General features: G+C 42.4%; 1 protein-coding gene across 3 annotated transcripts in view; it reads right to left on the reverse strand.

Annotated features, from left to right (window-relative positions):
• Nucleotides 1–335: 335 nt before the first annotated feature.
• CORIN (corin, serine peptidase) overlaps nt 336–21,396 on the reverse strand; it is a 272,355-nt gene continuing 251,294 nt past the window's right edge. For all 3 annotated transcript variants that reach the window (XM_019481201.2, XM_019481202.2, XM_059721699.1), the window contains 5 exons: nt 15,785–15,834; nt 12,577–12,751; nt 6,888–7,159; nt 4,024–4,157; nt 336–3,556 (listed from right to left, as the gene is read on the reverse strand). In XM_019481201.2, the coding sequence (XP_019336746.1) occupies nt 3,374–3,556; nt 4,024–4,157; nt 6,888–7,159; nt 12,577–12,751; nt 15,785–15,834 (814 nt within the window). In that variant the 3' untranslated portion in view covers nt 336–3,373. The remainder of the gene's footprint in view (nt 3,557–4,023; nt 4,158–6,887; nt 7,160–12,576; nt 12,752–15,784; nt 15,835–21,396) is intronic.

The raw sequence follows: 21,396 nt of genomic DNA on the forward strand, positions 1-21,396 counted from the left end.
TCAGGAGTTGCAGTTGGGACAGATGTATGGGCAGTTCTCAAGAGCAGTTTCTGAACGCTTTGCAAGTGATACAGATGTACTCATGTATGTAAACATAGGTGCAGACTACACTGAAGATGTTTAATTGGAATCTGAAAACAATTCAGCATTGCAATGGTTATCAGTGGTGTTGCAAACAACTCCATGTATGCAAATCTGGGTTCAGGACTATTAGAAACAAACCCAGCTCAACTGCACAAAGCTGTCATCTTGCCTCACATCTCTTAATGCATCCCCGCCTTTCACTGAATTTCCAGAAAGAATAAAACCATATTTAGTTTAGATCTCAGACAGTATTTGTAAAATTAATGTCCTTTTTTTATTAGTATGACTAGATATAAACACATCTAGCTGGCTCACGTACCATTAATTCTATGTGGAGCTGCAGCTGACAGGAGTAAAACAAGAAATATGTTTATCACCTTACAAGGGATTACAGCTTGTAGAGAAATGAAGAATTCTCACTGTCATAGGTATGGGAATACAAAGGGAGACAAATACATGGGTAGGAGGAATAACTTTGACTTTAGAGTCTACATATAATATTGTCATGTGCACACATAGAAAAAGCAGTATAAAAATACATTTATAAAATTACAAATATACTCTTTACATGGAATGTTGTCGCAGAAATAGTTGGGGGGAAATACTGCTTCTTTCTAACGCCATTTAGGATATGGTTCAATACATCCTTTTTCTGCCAAAGATGGTTGCATTCAGTGGTGCCATCAGAGCCTAAGCACAGCTCACCATTTATTTCACTAGGGCAGCTGCTTGAAAACTTGGAGCAGGGCAAGGCCCAATTAACTAGTGTGGAAATAATAACATTATTTCAAATAGTATCTCTTGGCAGTGCTCTTATATATATGCAGAATGGTCCTAAGTGTTTCCGTGCTTTTCACTATTCAAAGCTAACTCTAAGAACATAATTTGGTGAAATTAAAAATCAGGACAGGCTGCTCATGTTACAATAGCATCTTTTCTTTTCAATTAGATAAAAAGAGAAATCTTGTAAATTCTGTACTTCATAAAACGACATGCAGCTCTACTCTCTGCACTACTGTATGCTGGTCAAATGGCCCTTTACAAACCCATGGTCTGATTTTTCAGGTGTTTTAAACCAACATGGGTCCTTAAATAAGCTACAACAGTTCCCATCAGTCAGGAATCTAGTCCCATGGGATAAAGACAGAGCAGGATACTGAAACTGTAATTTCCAGACCACCATATTCAAGATGTGTATGTCAGTAATCTACCTCATGTCACACAGATTAGGTGCAGCCCTTAACTGGAGAAATTTAGACAAGAGTAAATTCTCTTTTTTGCAGTTTAGGGGAGAGAAATACATATAATTTTCTGTTTCATAAACCCATGATATAAGAAGGAAAATGACCATTGAGGCATCAGGTTCTGTTCTTGAAAGTACAACTGTAATTTGATAACAATTTTTATATATATATATATATGAGAGATTTTATGAATACAGTGGACATGGGTAAAGAGCATTGTCTTTCACTTGTTATTTGAAGTGTATCAAAAAAGGAGATGCTCAGTTTTAGAGGTAAATATGTAACTATAGCAGTAATTTGAATGATGCTGTTTAATTTGAGTATGACAGTGTCTGAAACATCCATTTATCAGCTGTCTTGAGGAACTAACCAGATATATGGGAATCCTACAAAAGACACCTTCTTGAAAAGGTCTCATTATGCTTACTTGGGGGCAAACTAGAGAGAGTAGAAGTGTTATTGCAGACCTCAGACTAGATTCACAAGTGGAACTTAAGTTTCAGTGATACAACCTTTAATTTTCAGTGTTCTGAGTGGGATCTGTGTGAGCTAGCCTATAGGAAATTCACCCCTGGAAGATGGAAGTAGCTATCTCCACTTTTGGATTCTCAGCCATTGGTCCACTTCTGCCATTAATTGCTTAGGCCGCACAATAGTTCCATGGATAGAGTACTCATTTAAGATAGCAAGAAGACTACTCTCTTAAGATATGGAGAGCCCAAGTTCATATACCCCTTCTACATGGCTAGTTTTGAGCCCAGGATCCTCCACACTGAAGGAGCGTGCCCAATCCACCTTTTCTGCTTTGCATATGATACCAAAACATGCATTAAAACAGTAGCATAACTAAGGGTGAGAGTGCAGCACATCTGTCCCAGGCATCAATTTATAGAGAAGTGCCAGAACGGTGGCCCCTGGGAAGCCCAGCTGCCAGTAAGTGGCGAGCACGTGTGGTAGCAGCAGCTGCTGCTGCTGGCTGGTGTGTGGGAAGAACATTTCATGGCAGTAGCAGCTGGATCTTTGAGTCTCCAGTAGACTTCTTTGCTCAGCATCTTACCACCACCCCTGTGTTCTCTGGTCTCCATCCAGGGTGCCAATTTTGCTAGTTACACATCTGGTGCAGGCTAGCATCCAAATTTTCCTCCTCGTGTAAGTGCTCTGAGACGGAGCTATGAAATCATTCTCTGTCTCAGTCAAAGAATGCTTAGTTATTGAGAAACAACTTAAAGAACAAATTGAAATAACAAAAAGAAATTTAAAAAGCCCAACCTGTTGGTTAGGGCACTCTTCTGGGACAGAGGAGATGGGGTTTGAAGGCAGTGAAAATTTGAACTGGAGTTTCCCACATCCCAGTTGAGTAATCTAAGCAATTGGATAAAAGGGTGGCAGTGACAACTCATCACCAGTTCATCCCCTGCTGGTAAAGTATGTAGGGGGACACTGATAATGTTTAGGCATGAGATAGGCTCCAAGCTGCTCAGTGCTATCAAGACTTATGCAATTCTGTGCAAGCCAAGTGGCAGAAACTTACTTTACTGGGACAACTCCAGAAGTAGGCAGGTATTCCATTTTAGATTAAGGCAACTAAAGTGGCAGTTTGATTCCTAGGTCTCCCTTGCTCTTCGGCATCATTGCTGTGAATGTATTGACTTTACTCTTCATTGCAGGAATTGTGGGTGGAAACAGTATGTGCTCCTAAGTGGATATTTTTATAGGTTTGCTAATCTGTGCTACAGCTTAATTTCGAGGTCTGAAAGGCAGAAACTGGCTGAATCTTCCTTTAAGCCTTTTTTTGTTGTGCTTAGAATGGTAGCACAACACAGCTAAAGGAGAAGTCAAAGGATTACAAACATAACAGACCTACCCAGAAGGTATCTTCAGTGGCAGAAGTTTACCAGTTCACTTACACTTAATTTTCCACAGCTCCACGTCAATAACGCCTAGAGCTCAGAACTCTCCTGAGTTTCTTGCTTGCTAAATCTTGAATGTTCAAGAGCTGGAGATCTTTGCCTTCTGCCAGTCAGCACAACCCTACACATCTGGAGTTAGTTTAGTAGAAAGGTGTGGATGTATATTTGTCTTTCAATCCATTCAACAAAGTGTGACACATTGCTATAAACTCCAGGTCCCAAAACTTTTGAAAAGCAGACAGAGCCCCAAGATGTTAAACCAAACAACGTCCAGCGTCCTGCAGGCTGCTCACAAACAAGAGGGCCTCCACTGTCTCCCTGCAATTCAAGAGAAAAATACGGTCTATGGAAGCTGCATGTAATCAGTGTTGTTACGATGGAGGCTGTGTTTGAGTATCTAGAGGATGTATGAGTTCAACTTAACTCAGTTGAAAAATCTGGTTTATCAGTTCAACCACATAAGAACATACAAGCCTCTCCAGTAACAGTTTGGTTGCTACATTTATAACAAAACTAGCTGTTCAAGATTCACACCAATTAAAAAAAGTCTTAATTAATTAACAAAAAGTAATTCTTAAGAGGAACCAAGCAGCAGATCATAATTCATTTGAAAGTTTATTGCACCATTAAAAATGTATGATTACTTATTTAGAAATGGACACTGAGAACATTAATCTATAGTGTCACCTTTGTATTTCAACAAGCATCCTGTACATACATTATTAGACTGTTTTATAAAAAGAAAAAAAAGTCAGTTTCATGTTTCTACCCAGAGAGTGGCTTACCATGCACGAGTCCACAGTGCCAGACTCATAGCCTGCACATAACATCCTGCTGGTGATGGTCTTCATGTCAAAGTATGACTGGCATTGTTCTAGGGAAATAATGCGAACTTCTCCTTCTTGCAGTTTAAAAGGCACTGGAAAAAAAAGATTCTGTGTTAATCTGAGTATTGTCTTGTAATGATTTATTTAGTGCTGTCTGAGATGGAAACATTTTTCTACTATACAGACAGAAATATTACTTTAAAAGGGTCTGTTAATAAAAAATTATTAAAAAAACAAGGGTCGTGCTCAGTAAGAAAGAATTCCTCCTCAGCTCAGAATCCAGGGGACCAGTAGTAGTTTCTGAAGGGCCACCAATGAGTATTCAAACTGCTTGAGCCCCAGAGTCTGAGGTGCATGTGTAGGGGGTGTTGTGCTCTGTTACTTACACAGGCATGGGCAAACTGCAGAGCAGTCTGCAGGTGGCTGCACTCCCAATCAAGCACAACTGCCTGATTGGGAACAAGGCCAAGCTGTTTCCTATAAAAACAGGGCTCTGAGCAGCACAGCCAGCAGTCTGCTGCAAGTAGCTGAGGAGAGTGCATCACCTGGTTGGAGCTGCTGCTCATAATGCCTTGGAGGTAGAGGGAAGGAATTATGGGGAAGGTGAAAGCTTCTGGTCCTGAGGTATGACCTAAAACTACACCCTGCTAGGGTTAGATGTTGTGAAGGGGCTGCTTGTGGCAGGTCAGCTTCCAGGAAATGACACTCCTGTGCCCTCCCCAGTAGAGGGTGAGTATCAGGTGCCAGAAAGCCTCACCCACCACTGCCTGGGGGAGGGCGACCCTATGGAAGGGAAAGGCTAGGGGAGCATACCCTGAAAGCAAAACAAGGGCCCAGGCTCACTGTGAGTCCTGAGGCAGGGCCCAGGTTAGGAAGGGACCTAGGGCAGCTTCCAGACTTACTGTGAGTCCTGAGTTGCATTAAGGAATCAGATGTGAGGCTCCAGAGGGGTAGGCCTCTAAGCCTACAAGGGAGCTAGATGTAAGACTCCTCAGGTAATAGGATTAAGGGGATTGAGGGGACCAAGAGAATCCTGAGCCGGGCATGGAGCCCGATTAAAAGGTAGGTGGGTGGTTAGCCCTGAGACAAGGGGGTAGGCCAACTATTTGACTGGCCCTGGGACACCCTCTTGTTACAAGAGGTTAGTGCATGTTCAGTTCAAAGAGAAATTGCTTTATGTTTCACCTCTACTGGCTAAATCAAGACTGGTTTTGATAAAGAGCCTTTAGAAATCCTGTTATAGTGCTTTTAGAATGCATGGAAAGTAGCTTCAGGGCTCCCAAAAAGTAAAATGATCTTGGGGATGAATTTGACACTATATCTAAGAATGAAGAGGTACAAGATCTTTTAGACCATTTAGGTGCTAATGCAAGGTTGTTTCCTACTGTAAACCTTTACCACCACTCAAATCTGATGGGAGATTGGAAAGTACGTTCCATTATAGTTTTAACAATATGGAATCAAGATGAATACTTTCAGTTTTACACTTCTTCATAATCTGTTACTTTGAAATCTGTGGCATTAACAACACTGGAAAACACTGTGCTGTCATGCCCTAGCCAGCCCCATCAGCGTTTACATGTGTTTTGCTGTGCAGTAAAGAACACTGCAGTAAGATATTACTTGTAATTACAAGTACTATCCTACAGCAGAGTTTATTAATATACTGCAGCCTAATAGGACAGCATGTGTAGTTGCTGAGACTTTACTGTGGAGCTAATTAGGCAGCTCTGCAGCAACTTGCCCAGTGATGTTTACTTCTGTATTCTGAGCTGTAGAAAATTAAATTTTCAGTTATATAAAGGAATGGTTTGACTGATGCTGCCTCATGTTTGACATGGCCACGGTAAGTCAAGAGACAGTGGAGGAAGGAAAAGAAGAGGAATCCCAACTTTCAGACTACTCTCCCCTACGGGAAGACCTGAAACTCCTGTGGATGGACCCTCTGTGGCTCAAGGATTAGACTCTTAAGTCATCTCAAGAACCATCTCCAATGAGCCAGGGTAAAAAGCATCCTTGAATTGAGGACCTGACACTGCTGATGAAGTGAAATATCATTCAAGAAAATGCTGGGAGTGATCTCATTGTCTGTAGAGCTCAGGGTTTACACACTTCCCCTGGTAATAACTCCCCCCCCCCCCCTCCAAAAAAAAAGGGAGAAATATTTCCCCATCTTAGGTGCGCTAAATAGAATGTGATAGGACAGCTGGAATATTTTACTTATGCTGTGTGAATTTATTTTATTAATAAAAGATTTATATAATACAAATTCTACTGTCACAGGACCCTAAAGTTATAAGAAACAAGAAGAAATGTTTCTGTCATAACCACTTATGATTGATAGAATGGGTAATATCACAAAGCCACAGTGTGACCCTGAGAATTTTGTTGTCAACAAAATACCTATTTCTTGAGCCAACAAAAGAAGGCTTGAGCCTGAAGCTTTGCATTCAACTAAGAGCACATTCTTCTTCTGATCATTTCACATACTCTCAGGATAGCTTCACATGCAACTTAATCAGGCCACTGACTAGCCATGACAGAACATTTCCTCAACAGGAACTATTGGATACTCACCATTTTTGGAAAACAATATAGTTGGGCATTTAGACAAAATATCTGGAGTTAGGCTCCAGTTATTGAAAAATTAGGCTTTAAATCACAAAATCATAGGTTTTATATGAACGTTCTGATACATAACAAAGCGCAACAAATGTATAATAAGAGGTAGGCAAAATGATTTGAAACTGGAAGCAATTATTTGATCAGGTTAGTAGAAGATTAACACATTCCTCCAAAAGTCCAGAAAGTATTCATCTTACTTTTGTTGCCCATGTGTCCCCAGCCTGTGATGTAGCAGTAGGTATCTGGCGCAATCAACTGTTCCCTGCTTGGTAAGCAGACTGGCCTCACATAACTTGTCTCACTGATATCTTCATTTAGTTCTACAATGCTGATATCATAGTCAACCACTGCTCTGTTATACCGTGGATGCAAGATAATAGTCTTCACTAGTCGGGTCTGCATGAAGACTGATGGATGATCCAGATTGCTTATACCAAACACCACTTTCCAAACTGCAGCATTCTCTCTCCTTTGAAAGAAAGGAAAAAAATAAATTTAAATAAAGTTATTTTAGCCACAGCTGTGTAACATAAGTAGTCCTATATAAAAAAAAAAAAATAGAAATCCTACTTTCAGAATCTATGTTAAAAACTAAGATCTGAGCAACAATACAGAATGAATTTTATTAGTAGATGTTTAGGATTGTGAATCCAAAAAGATGACAAAAGCCAGTAGGGAAATACAAATCGCCCAAGCAAGGGACTAACTGTATTGCTTTCCTCCAACTGAATTTAGGGTCACATCTTCCAAAGTTCATAGGTGCATATCTGCTTTGTTAAGTACCAATGGCATTCTCAGAACCACTTGTTACCATACCAGTGAGCATGTTTCTCCTGGTGGGTATGTGCAAAGCTATCTAAGTGCTGATCTGATATCTCCCCTGCTCCCCACATCCCCGACAGGTAACAATCTTCTCAGAGGCCTAGTTCAACCCAAAGTCCCACAACAGGTTGCTCCCATGAACAAGAAATGTAATCTCTGCTGCTAGCTAGGGCTACCATCTTAGAGATAAGAAACATGGAATCAAGTCTCTGTTCTGTATGACTTGGAATTGAGATATGAACTCACATCTCAGGTGAGTGCCCTAACCACTGGGGTAGACATCAGTCTATAAATGGCCCGAGATGGACAAGTATGACCCTTCATGAAATTCAGTGGCTTTACCCAGGATGTGCCAAGTGCCCATTTCCATTACAATCAAGGTGTTCAGTACCTTGAGGCCATGATAATCCACTACTTTGGTTATTTTTTACTAATTGATTTCTATAAGCCTTTAAAACAACCCAACATTTAACTTTAATGAAGATCTAGTCACTAATGCATACTAAAAAGTCAAGAATCAGAGATTATTTTTTTCACATGGGGAGGCCTAGCAGGTCTATGGTGGGAGGGGGTGTTGCCCAGTTCACATGTGGACTAGCCAGGGTGTTAAAAATAGTCTGGTCAGTGTCACCAGTGATATCAAAACAGCATAGCCTGGGAACTATGGACTGCTAAGAGTGGCTGGGCTCTCCCAGCCCCAGGGCTGTGCTGTGAATGCATTCACTAGGCTGAGTTAACCCTTGCTAAGTCAGGTTAACCCCTTGCTCATCTAAAGTTAGTTCACCTCAGATGAGAACTAATTTTAGATGGGGTGTACCATTTTAGGGTGACCTAAGCCCTGTGATTGCTTGCACACCAGGGCATTCAGATCACTCTAACCTTGGTGAGAGCTATCTAACTACAATGTTTATATGTACCCCATGTCAAGTGTGCTCTGAAAATGCCTAAGGCTGAAGATCACTTGTCAGTTTGACTTTTAGACACAGTTACCCAAGACTGTATATTTCTATTTCCATTTTTGATATCTGGATTTTTTTCATGTGGGGAGGTAAACACAATAGAATCAAGAAGATCAAACCAATTTGAGACGCATAAGAATGGAGCCATAAAAGGGTAAGGGCATGAAATCTCATGATTAGAGCTAGTGGTAAATCACAGGCTCTGTGACTTTTCTGTGGCTTAAAATAAAAAAAACCCTCAGCATTTACACAGCAGACTGAAGAGGGTTTTGTACAACATAGCAAACTTTGCAGACAATGAGGCTTAATCAAAGCTAGAGATAAGAAGAGAAACAACAGCTTTTTTTCCCAGTAGTCAACCAGACTGTGGTTTTTAATCATCTTTTAAGAGTTTTATTGCAAAATAAAGGCTATTTTCATAAAATAATGAGATACGCAAATGCTGACATTTCAGGCTACAATTATCCTTTTATTCCATGACTAGTTTGTGACTTTTTTGTATAATTTTTCATAACAAATTACTAAGAATATTCATGTTCTAGCATGTCTTACAAGCATAGAGCAAGGAAAATAAAATGGATAGCCCTGAGCAAGGAAGTTCACAGCTTGAACTTATTGTCCAAAGGCAGGGAAAAATTATTTGGTATTTTAGTTTTGATCTTGGATGCTTTTATACGGTGGATTTCAAACCCCAGGGAATACAGCATTTAACTCCAGTAACTGAAGAGCATATGGATGATGTGTTCTATGAAATTTCTCCCATCTCGAAGGTCTATGAGAGTGTCAACCCATATTTGTTATAATGCTCTCTGCTGAATGGCTATGATACTCAAACTGCAGCCTGGATCACAAGCTTAACTAAAGTGTTTCTACCTAATAAGTCTTTAGATAAAATACTACATATTCTCCACTCCTAAGAACATATAAAATATTTGTTTTTAATTTTGTTTTGAATTGCTGCAATTTACCATAAAACAACTTAGCAGTTATAAACTGCAACCCCCCCCCCCCCCCCATGTATCATTATAACAATTCAGTATTATCAAACACCTATGGAAGGAGAATAGCTGCTGTCATGTATGAAAGTATACTTTTAAAGGATTTAACAACCTAAAATCTTTTGGCTTATAAATCAATGCCACCATAACACCAGCAGAGGGAGCATAAAACATTTCTTGTAAATCCTTAATGAAAGTTTAAGTTTTAAGGTGTGGAAGTTGAATAATCTGTTGTCTTCCCCAAAATTTGGGAATGATCTGGAATGAAAATGCTTTTTTAAATATAACATTCTAGGTACTCCCTTATGTGGTATAGCTCTAATCAGCAATAAATGGCCCGGTTCAAACAGTTAGTTAAAGTCCTCCTGAAATCTACAGACTAGGAGGTTTCTTTCTCCTAGATTGTCTCCTCCTTTGTCACTAATGGGTGACACCTCTTACCTGTTGAATTCAAAGGCATTCCAGTGTTGCTGAGAAGTTCTTGCAAAGCTGTAGAAACACTACAGCAATGAATGAAAACTATTGAGATGCTGTCAAATTCTATCAAGTAACCATGAAGTGAACTTGTGTTTAAATTGTCCCTTTAGATTAAAAAAAAAATCAGTTGGTCACAAGTAATTTACAGAGGCTGTCAGAGCAGGCTGAACAAGAAAAGCAGCTGCTAACAGAAAGAAAATTATCAGGTAAGAAATGTCTCCTGCTTCACATTTCTCTCCTCACTCATCACTAACAGGAAGTAAGCAGGCAGTGAATCACAGAACTAGATGGAAGATTACAGCAGAATTTTAATTACTACAGCAGAATACAGCTTCCCACCATATAAAGCAGATGCTTTGTAATTTAAGGAATTATTTGGGAACCAACCAAAAGTACCTCCTACCTAAATGATGTTTCTGTGAAGGAATGGAAAGCTACTTTTTCCAAATACTTTCTTCCCCCATTGTTATTAGGTACCTTGTAGGAGATTTGACTTCTTTGCTGAATGATTTCCCAGAAACTGTGTGGGCGGACAGTTATAGGGCACAGAGAGAGAGCACTGTTGAGAAAAAAAGACCCAGCAGAGGTGTAACTGGCATGAACATCATGTGCCCTCTGAGGTTGGGGGGGCACAGCGACTGCCCGCAGTCGGCAGTGGCAGAAAGCGGGGAACTCCTGCAGGCTGCCGCGGCGGTATTGGCGGTGAGGGGGGATGGTGAGTGCCAACCAGCGATCGGCAAACACCCACAGATGCCACTGGCAATGTCGATGGGAGCCACCAGCAATCAGTGACCACCCACAGATGCTGGCAGCGGTGTTGTCAGCGAGGGGAGCGGTGGCGAGCAGCAACCACCTGCAGGCGCTGCCGGTAGTGTTGGCGACAGCCAACCTCAGGGTATTCACCACCAATCTTAGGGGGTGCACATGTACCTGTGTGCACCCCCTACACATCACCAATGGTAACTGGTAAGATTTTCACCCTGGACCAGTGTTTTCCAAATCTGATGGGTTTATGTCCCACTTCCATGCCCCCCTACTATGGCTGCCACTGCTGCTTCCCTCATTGCCATGTGCTGAGTGCCACCAATTCTTCTCACCATAGCAAAAGACAGTGGGGAAAGGAGAGAGAGCAACAGCAGCTACACTAGAGGCTCTGAAATACAGGGTTGTCCCCTCAAAACCCCCATGTCCCAGCAGCAGCATGGTGTCCTTGTGCCTGGGTGCTGCTCCCACCACCACAGTGCAGACTTCTGGGGTGGGGGTCCATTCTGGTTGGTGCCTGTGGTTGGTGTCCTGCTCACCCATTCCTAGTTATGCTACAGAGACCCAGCAATGAGTCCCTCAGGTTGGGGAGGTAAAAGAGAAAAGGTTCAAGCCTTGATTTTTTACACAACTTGCTCAGAACACTCGCTTTTGCATTTCTGGGATCTTATGTTTGCAAGGTTTATCGATAAGCAGGCTGGCAGGGGTTTTCCCTCATGTTCTTGGTTGAGCCTCACCATGATGAATTAACAGAGTCAGTGGTATACCCGTGTGACTCAAAGCAGAAGGAGCCTGCTCTAGAGGTGCTGTGCCAAAGGAACCTGAGGTTTCGACCCTCAATATCCTGGTGTTTTCACACTTCAGGAAAGGTATAAGAAGCTATAAGCTGAAGTGAAGTCACTACTGCATAAAAAATAAAGTTATGAAACACAAATAACCAGCCCAGGGACTGGTTTCCTACTGCCATGATCTGAATGGTGGGGCATAGTTCTGGAGTGTCCATTAACAGCACAGAACCAGCTCTGAATTCCACAGGAGAGAGGTGTCACCCATTAGTGATACACAACAAAAGAAACAGTACAGAAGAAATGTACTTAAATACTATCTGGGGGAAAAGCATACCAATGGATGTGACACAGCTCTGCTTGTCTTTAGAAGCTAAATTAACAGACCGTGGTGCAAAACAAAGTAAAGATAATAAACTTTGAGACCAAACATTATTTCTTCAAAAAGGTACTCTGGTTAGCATTAAAAAGCCATTGACATCTGATCTCAAAGATGCACGTTGGGCACTCTAGCCTTGGGGTATGGAATCTCAGGTCCCACAAGGTAGCAATTATCAGTAAATATCGTCTTTTTAATGGTAACAATCATATTGGAAGTAGCATATAATTTGCTTATCATTAGAAAAGGAAACTTCAGTACCTCAAAGAAGTGTTGAGATTATATTACATGCACACACTTTGTGTGTGTGTGTGTGTGTGTGTGTGTGTGTGTGTGTGTGTGTGTGTGTAAGTAATCACTGTTAAATAGATATATAATAGTGACTACTGCCCACCTGTTCCTAGCCATTTTTATTTTGGTGCACAGTGAGATTTATCAGTCTACTACAACTATATGTGACATATTATTAAAATGTCATTTAAAAAGGGTGAGGTTTTTTTCTGAGTTTCCCAGCTGAGTCAGAGCTACACCATTTACCCTTCATCAGCATCAGACACCATTTTCAAGCCCATGTTATTTGTTGTTTTGGACAAGATCATAACCTGCTACTATGCTTATTGGAAGTCTTGATATTTTTGCATGGAAGTTATTTATCCAAGTAATAATTTGCACATTAATAGTAAAACTGATTGAGCTCTGCTCACCCCTCAAAGCAATGGGCTACTGTCAAGACCCATTTCTTTGCAATCAAAACACAGCCACATATGTGCCCACTTGGCTCACTCTGCAGAGAGCACTGCCATGGCCACCGTCCTGGGCGGCTGGTCCTGCCACCAAGGATCCTCTTGTACATACGAGCTGCGGGACGACGGCCACAATCTAAAAAGAAAGGAATGATTGAGTTCATTATCCAATACTATGATGCAGACAATGGCCCCCAAAATATGTTCTGGAAAAAAAAAATATTTCCAGAGGGTTTCTCCTGGGGAAAAAAAATCATAAAATACATACATAAAAATGCAGAACCCAACATTTTAACACCATGCATACCAAGCCAAATTTGTTCCTCATTTCACTTCAGTGGATTTACTCCAAAGATTAACTGATCTGTTCCATCCAGGTAGATGAAGAAATAAGAAAGAGTAAATTGGAGGAGTTTGCCTTTTTATGTAAAGTGGAACCACCTGTCTATCCTTGAATAGAGCGATTCTTTTTACAGCATACATGTCAGCCACCATCATATAGTGGCCACCTTACGGTACAGGTCAGAACTGATTCTGAAGGACTAATGGTGGTAAACTTTTGTCCAAGGTTGGAATCCCAAATTGGAGATGTGCACTAAGGCTGTGCGAAGCTTCAGTAGCTGATTTGATTTGGAGGAGATTCAGCCCAATTTGGCAGCTGAATCTCCAAATCCAAATCGAATTGGGAGACCAATTAAAAGGTCCAAATTGAGTCAGAAGCCTCTGAATCAATTCAGAAGAGATTCAGCCATAGACTAAAGAGGCAGCAATCCTCACCATGCTGAACACAGCTGCCTCCAGCTGCTAAGTCTGTTGTGGTGGGCAGAGGGGGGAAGGAAGGGGCGTGGGAGAGGAGGGAGGGATTGGGAAGGGAGGCAGGGGGGCACAGGATGCAGGCTTGGCAGTGGTGGGAGTGGGAGCTATGTCCTGCCGCTACTTGCCCAGCTGGGGCGGGGGGGGGGGCGGTCTGATGCAGGCACAGCTCGCTCCAGGCGTAAAGGGGCAAGCAGAAGTAGGGAAGAGCCCCCACTCCAAGCACTACCATGCCTGCATCCCGTGCTGCCTTGTGCCCATCTGCATCCTGGGACCCCTTGCACTGGCTGGGCTGGCAGTGGCAGCAGCAGCGCCAGCATCCTACGCCACCCTGCGCTGGCTGGGCAAGCAGTGGCAGCGCTCATATGCTGCGCCCCCCTGCACTGGCTGGGCAAGTGGCAGCAGGGCATCCCAGTCCCACCACTGCCATGCCTGCATCCCATGCTCCTCTGCCCCCCACCCCAAGTCCTGCACCCCCTGCCCTGGCTGGGCAGCTTGTCCCAGCCCCAGCCCCAATCCCTCCCTCCCCCATGCCCCTTCCCTTCCCCCTCCATCCACTACAACAGATTTACCAACTGGAGGCAGCTGTGTCCAGCATGGTAAGGACTGCTGCCTGTTTAGTGTATGGCCAAATCTCTGAAATGGCGCCAAATCTTCGGATCTGATTTGGCTGAATCGAATCGGGACAGTGATTCGAATCTCCAAATCAAATCACTGTCCCTCCAAATCAGCCAAATCTGAAGCAAATACTTGCTGCTTTGCACAGGCCTAATGTACACCATACTACTGACTCAGCAGCAGCAAACTACACTTGCTTTGCTTATGGAAATTACTAATGGAAAATACCTATTTTCTCATATACAGGGAAAGTTTATTACAAGTATTTCAAGTGCTCTGTCCTTTCTCCTTTTAAATAATCACCATCTCCTTTGGAAATTATACCCTCACCTTACAAATGTCATTGACAAGATATTTTCCATTACCCAATTGGTCAGTTACCATTATTTAAATGCTCTTAGCACTTTCTTTTAGTTCCTTCTTTTAATTCTTGCTTTGGGAGGTGGCAAACTATATTGTTTTGTTTTCATCCTCTTGTATAAATCCTGTCTGATTTAGACAGTAAGCTAAAAACATCAGCTTCTGCAGTCCTTTTAGAATCAATCCCCTCTGGGAAGATATCCTACTTCTGCACATATACAGGTCAGTTATGAAGAAATAAATTAGCACAATCCCTATTTTCAGTCCTTGGCACATTCCCTTAAATAACTTCAGGGGCAAGGATGCTTGTGTTGCTTTAAAGTTCTGTGCATGTATTGTGTGTAAGCAGGAAACACCCTAAAAGAGTCCTGTGATATGATTTTTCTAGAAATAATAGTTAGTCAATTTGTTTCCTAAATTTAGGTCACACTTTTTAACTAATCTCTCTCGTGTCGGGCTAATTTATTTATTTATTTAAAATGTTCTTCACAAAAGCTTTCCAATGTGGAGAACCTGACCTCATCCCAGCTGAAGATTTGCTGCATTTTCAAACCTATTAAATTTGCACAGTCTGCTGTGAATTTAAATTTGATCTGGACTTTCTTCATTAAGATTCCCTAAACCCTTCACATTCACATTAGCAAGTGGATCACAACCTGTATTCCCAAGTCAGCTACCTATTCTTGACTCACGTCCAACACTGACAAATTTTAGTTTAATTGTCAGAAACATGGCCACTGACAAGATCAATGCCATGAAGAACTTTATCCTTTTGTCAAACTCCAAGTCATAAGGCATTAGAAAGGGGATGATATCAGTGCAAACAATTATTAAAATTGATTCTGAGCCAAGTTCTGATTTCAGTCAGTCTAGTGTAAATCCACAGTAACTCCAATAAAAGCAGTGGAGTTACTTCAGACTTAATCCAGGTGTAACTTAATCTGGCACTGTTTCATTGGAATCTACGGATCAAATTATGAGGTTCTTACATGGACAATTTTCACTGAAATTCGAGAGAGTTTTCCTTGGTAAGAATTGAAGAAGAATTCTAAGATGTGTAAAATGCATATCCTACAAGTCTTACAAAGGGAGAACAAGTGTAGACCAACCCTGCTCCCCTTGAAATCAATAGTAAAACTCCCAATTAATTTACCAGGGCCTCGTCTACTATCTGCAGCAGACAATAACATACCCAAGAGGTCAGAAAAACTGATCATACCAGATGTTATGGCAAAAAGAGCTAATGCTAAACTAATGAGTGAGCAAAGGTAAACAAAATGTAAGGAGAAATGCATATTATTTACCTTTAAAAATATATTCAAACACATCTTTAAAGTTACATGCCTAGGAGCTCCACGGGAATATGTTTTTCTCTTACCTTCTTTGGTACAAAGAAGAGACACTTTGCTTCTGGTTTGACATGACTGCCTAAATGTAAAAAAAAAAACTCATTGTGAAAATCCTATATTGACCACTTTACTTATCATCAGAATTGTTATATCTTCCCAATACAGGTGCACATAAATCAGTTGTTAAAATTAACCCACACGGTATAATGTAACACAACAGCTCCAGAAATTGCCCTGGCTTCCACTTTGTTTCTGGAGGTAATTTAAAACATGAGTTTAGAGCTATAAGACTCTTTATGAGTTGGAGATTACCTCTCTCTTTTGGTTTTAACCCAACAGTTGAGATCAGCTGGGAAGTGAACCTGACAATGCCTAACTTTGGACATATGAAGGCAGTGAAGTCACTATGAGAATTCTCTTGCTACATATAGCTGGAAGATAAAAAATGTTTAACTTTTTTAAATTCAAAAGTCATTTTTCATTTTAAAAAAGGAAATTTTTGCCCAAAGAATGTTGTTTTTTTGCTGAAAAACCTGAAAGTTTAAAAAAAATTAATGTAAATGAAAAATGTTTGGGTTTTTTACAATGAAAATGTTCAGGGGGTGAAAGGGAGAGGGAGGAGATTCATTTCTTGACTAGCTTATAGCTGTTTCCATTCATGTACCTCCCCATCTCATTGGTTTGATGAGACCTCTCAGAGAATGTAAGTTTAAGTGTATGTATGACTCTGAGGATCATGGCCAAATTGTTGCTATATATATTTTCAAATATTTATCTATGTTCCTTGAGAGGTTGTGATGGACATATACTGTAGTAATGGGGAAAAATACATAAGAAATGTTTGGATTCCACAGACAATACCACTTAAAATGTAAATTATTTTTTAATTAAAACTATATTAATGCATAAACTAAAGCAATACATAAATCAATGTTATGCTCCTATTTTATAAATCAGCCTAATTAACAATTACTAGTTAACAGCAACTAGTAAAAATATCAAGAATGTGGGCATATGTGGAAAATAGAGAAAAAGAGCAAATAGAGACCAAAGAGCAGAAAAAATATTTCACTCATGAAACATAAATATGCCCTAAGCTACCAAAAATAGTACAAGCTGTTACAAAGCTGCTTTCCATTGTTAAGTTTGAACAATGCTGCAATAATATTAGTAAATAGTATAAAACTGCATAATGTAATAAAACTGTACTGATAAATATTAATGAGGGCATGCTAACAACTTAAATTTGCATAGTACTTTTGAAGCAAAAGGACCTCAATGCATTTCACAAGCAAACATATACATAAAATACTGTAATGAATAAATACCCCATACAGCACCAACCACTATGGTGCCTACAGATGTTAGGGGCTGCACTCTAACACATGGCTCTTTATCCAAAGCACCATGGCTAGGGACAGACATTCAAAAAGCCTGAGCTTAAATTGATTCAATCTTTGCAGGTTAGTCTAACCTGGCTAGGCTGAACTAGTTTGTAACCATGCAGACATCCCCTATGGACTGAAGAAATGCAGGCACATGCCTGCAGTGGCTCAGGCTAGAAGCCAGAGCTGAGGAGGGGTGTGGCCAGGCCCTGTCAAGACACTCAGATTAGGGAGGGATCCCCACCATCGCTGTTGATAACAGAGCATTGAGCTACAGAGCAGAGAGTTACGCAGGGAGTTGTTAGCATTTAGCACCCATTCAACAAAACAACAGCCTCATTAGTTCAAGCTCTTCTTAAACAACTTTGTCAAAGGAAGGAATGGAGGGACATTACCAGCCACATGTTGATTAGCTACCTGTTGATTAGTTCCTAAGCCAACACTGTCCTGTCTGCCTTTGTCCCGTCTCCCACAGCACGGGCCGTAGCCAGCCAGCATGTGGTATGCTAGCTAATGCTGAGAGGTTTCTGTGTAAGGCAGAGGGGAGGGGGGAATCCCTGGTTGAGCAGGGAGTTGTGGGGTGGGAGGAGGGCAGCAGGCAGGAGGAAGCCAGGCAGATGCTGCTATGCCTGCAGTCTCTGCTGGAGTCCCAGACAGGAACTTGTGGGGGCCAGCCCTGCTGGGCTGGAGCAGAGAGCAGAGCCCTGCCCAGGGTTGCAAAGCATCTGGGATACTGGGGGATCTCTGGCTCAAGTTAAATCGAGAAGGGGACTGAGAAAGACATAAACCGGTTTGACCCAAATCAGTTAAGTATGATACTACATTCAACCAAGTTTATCACAAACCAGTTTCAGCCATTTTCATACTGGTTTATGTGCACCGAACATTTATTCTATTACAGGTTTAAACCAGTTCCTGATTACTTAAACCAGTTTATGTGTAATGTCTGTCCCTAGCCCATAAGTTAAAAGTCCCGCCCCCAATCTAATAGATGTTTGCCTGTTGGGTCAGGGGCAGAGATTGAACCTGCTTACACTGACCTCAGCCTTCCTGGCCAGCAGGCAAGGATGTACAAGCAATCTCCAAAGAGACTACCCATTTCGCCAGCCCCCACCGCCACTGCCAGCTCTAGGGGAGAGAGCAACATCCAGCTGCTGGTTGTTTTGCTTGGCCTAAGCTGGAGGGGGTATGGAATGGATCCCCCTTACCTGTGTCCCCCCCCCACCCCCCAGCTACCCTGGCTAGGGTACTGGGGGAGCTGGGCCAGGCCCATGAGGTGAGGGGGTTCTGTTCCCCACCCCCTTCATGCTGGGCAAAAGAGTTGGCAGCCCCGTGCTGCTCCCATTCTCAAGAGGTCCAGGCACAGATGGGGGGTGGGAGTGAAATAGAGCCCCCTCACCTAATATAGGGTTACCGTACATCCAGGTTTTCCCAGACATGTCTTCTTTTGGGGTCCTCCTATGTCTGTCCAGGCAGGTTTTTGGTTTTTTTAAATATCAACAAATGTCTGGGATGTTGCTCTGTCTCTACCCAGCTTGCCCTAGCAAGGAGCTACTTGTAGCCTGGAGCAGGGAGGGCAGGGCGATTGGAGGCTGGGGCATCATGTGGTCCACACGCAGTCCCAGCAGCTGCAAGTAGAGGAGAGTGTGTGTGTCTGTGTATGTGGTGTGCATATGCGCCTGCCAGTGCTGGAGCTGCAGCAGGGCAGGGAGGTGAGAGAGCTGTCTGCCCCTCCAGTGCGGGACAGGGATGCAGCAGGGACCTGCATGGGCAGCAAGGCATGTGGGGAGGCGGCAGGGGGCTGCAAGTCAGGAGTAAGGGGAACCAGCAGGGCTGGGATGGGGCATAGGCTGTGGGTCAGAAGTGAGGGGTATCAGCAGGGACAGTGGGGGTGCTGCAAGTTAAAAGTGAGGGGCAACAGCATGGTCTGGGGAACAAGGTGTTGTGGGTTAGGAGTGAGGGGCAGCAGCAGGGCTGGGGACCTATGGTTTGGGAATGAGGGGCAGGGGTAGGGCATGGGCATATCACTGCCCCCCAACAATCTGCCCCTCCCTTTTCTCTCCCACAACAGGTGTCCTCTTTTCTGAAGCTGGAAACATGGAAACCTTACCCATCCCATCTGGGGTAGCTGGGGGGAGGGGAGAGGAGGGGATGACACAAGACGAGGAGGCTCCATTGCACACTTCCCCTTCCAGCTCAGGTCAGTGACAGCTGGGTGCTGCTCCTTTCCCTCCCTTCCCTACTCACAGCTCCGCCCCTAGCATGAAAAATTAACCGTCGAGGGAACACAATTTCCCTAAGGCACTCTGCTGTAGAGCACCTTAATCTAGTAGCTGATTTGAGAGGGGTTAATTTTTTCATAATTAGCCATTTTAAAAGTGCTCTACAGCCATGCACATGTGTTATGTCATGTCTGCAGAGTGCTTTCAGAGGCCTGATTGCACAAAAAATGTCACTTGTGTAAGCACTCAGTGTTACACTACTGTTTAAAACAAAAAGGTAAATGCTACTGCTTTTATCTAAGCCAGAAAGTAATTTATCCGGTGTGAATTTGGCTAGTTTGTATTCTTCGCAAAAAATGACATAAAAAAGACCACCAGTGGTCAGAACTAGGCTGTATACATCATTGCAAGAGCTCTGTCTTAACAGGATTGGTTTTCAAATGTCTTCATGAATATAGGTACTAATCCAGCTTTGGTGCAAGTCAGTACAATTTAACTGACATACAATTACAACAAGTTTTACCAATATACCATGATACATCAATATTTCAAGAGTTTCTTAATAGTTACCATTTCTACCCTGTCCTCTGAATAACTTGAGACTAGTACAGCTAACTACCTACCTCAACCATTTTCTAGACATCTATCAAATGTCAGAGATAACTCAAATTTAAGAGTAATTAATGGAAAAGGAATTATATGCCCAGAATCTCATCATAAAAATCTGAACAAGCTTTAAGTGTTTCTTTTCACAAATACTGCCTTTTGAACATATACAAAGTCTATTTTAAGGAAAGAAGACAGTGGTGTTCAAGCCTTTTTTACTGGCTATATTGTTCCACCAGTGTTATCCTTTCTGTGATGCTTTGAGTCAAATTTAAAGTTGATTTGTACTCCAAGAACCTTACTAATCTAAAAAACGCTACAGCTATTGCACAGTTGAGGGAAATATCTGTCCCTCTACAGCCTGAATATATAGACTGCAAGATTCTGTCCTCAGAGATGCAAGGCTAATCTCAGCAAATATATTATGCTGTCCCTTACATATATGTAACTCTGAAGAAAGTTTTGAAAGCAGTTCTCTGTATAAAAGGACTGTGAAATATCATCACTGAGACCAGTCATGCACTTGAGAACAGAATTTCTCTCTAAATGTTTTCTCTGACTTGTGCTCCATAGCCAGTTTCCCAAAAGAGGAAAATATGAGATGAACGTGTGTAAAGTGTACACGCTGCTATCATCATTTGTCAAGTTTCCCTCTTCAGAAATACTGATGCCTTCGTTAGCCTCTGCCAGACCTTTAGGTAGCATAGTAAAATGGCATCTGGCATTAGCAACAATACATGTAAAAGCTATTAAATATTAGGCTTGCAAGAAGAGTCATAGACAGAATAATGTATTTCTCTCCTTCAGATCATACAGTTTAAGCAGTCTTGATACTCGTCCAATCATAAAAGTTACTTTCTTGGAGAACAGAAATCAGTACCAGTATTCATAGTTGGATACAGAATCATAGAAAATCAGGGTTGGAAGGTACCTCAGAAGGTCATCTAAATCAGCATGTCTCAGACCAGGGGTTCTGAACTTTTTTCTGACCGGGACTCATTTGCAAAGATCCATGGCCTGTCCCAACCCACACTCCCCTGGCTCTGCTGGTGCTTGACCCACAGACCCCTGCCCCCTGGGCCATGCTAGGGCCCCTCACTCCCAACCTGCAGCCCCCTCCCCACAGCCCTACCAAAAGGATCCCAGCTGCCCCTGTCCCACTCGAGCAAGGAGTGCAGTGGCTTCAGCGGCTCTGGCTCATGTGGGCGGCAGCAGAGCAAGTTCAGCTCAGCACAGGCTGGAGGGAGGAGGAGGGAGGCTCCTGTGCTGCACCAGGCAGTCTGGTCACAGCCCCTCCCATCCCCTGAGCAGTGTCTTCTGGCTGCCCTGTCCCCATGAGCACAGGCACTGGCCCTGCTGCTGCCAGCCTGGCCATGCAGCTCTCTCCCCTGCCCCTTCCCCCATTGGAAGGGGAAGGCGCCTTCCTGC

The sequence above is a fragment of the Alligator mississippiensis genome, chromosome 2, assembly GCF_030867095.1.
Source record: "Alligator mississippiensis isolate rAllMis1 chromosome 2, rAllMis1, whole genome shotgun sequence".
Classification (NCBI taxonomy): domain Eukaryota; kingdom Metazoa; phylum Chordata; order Crocodylia; family Alligatoridae; genus Alligator; species Alligator mississippiensis.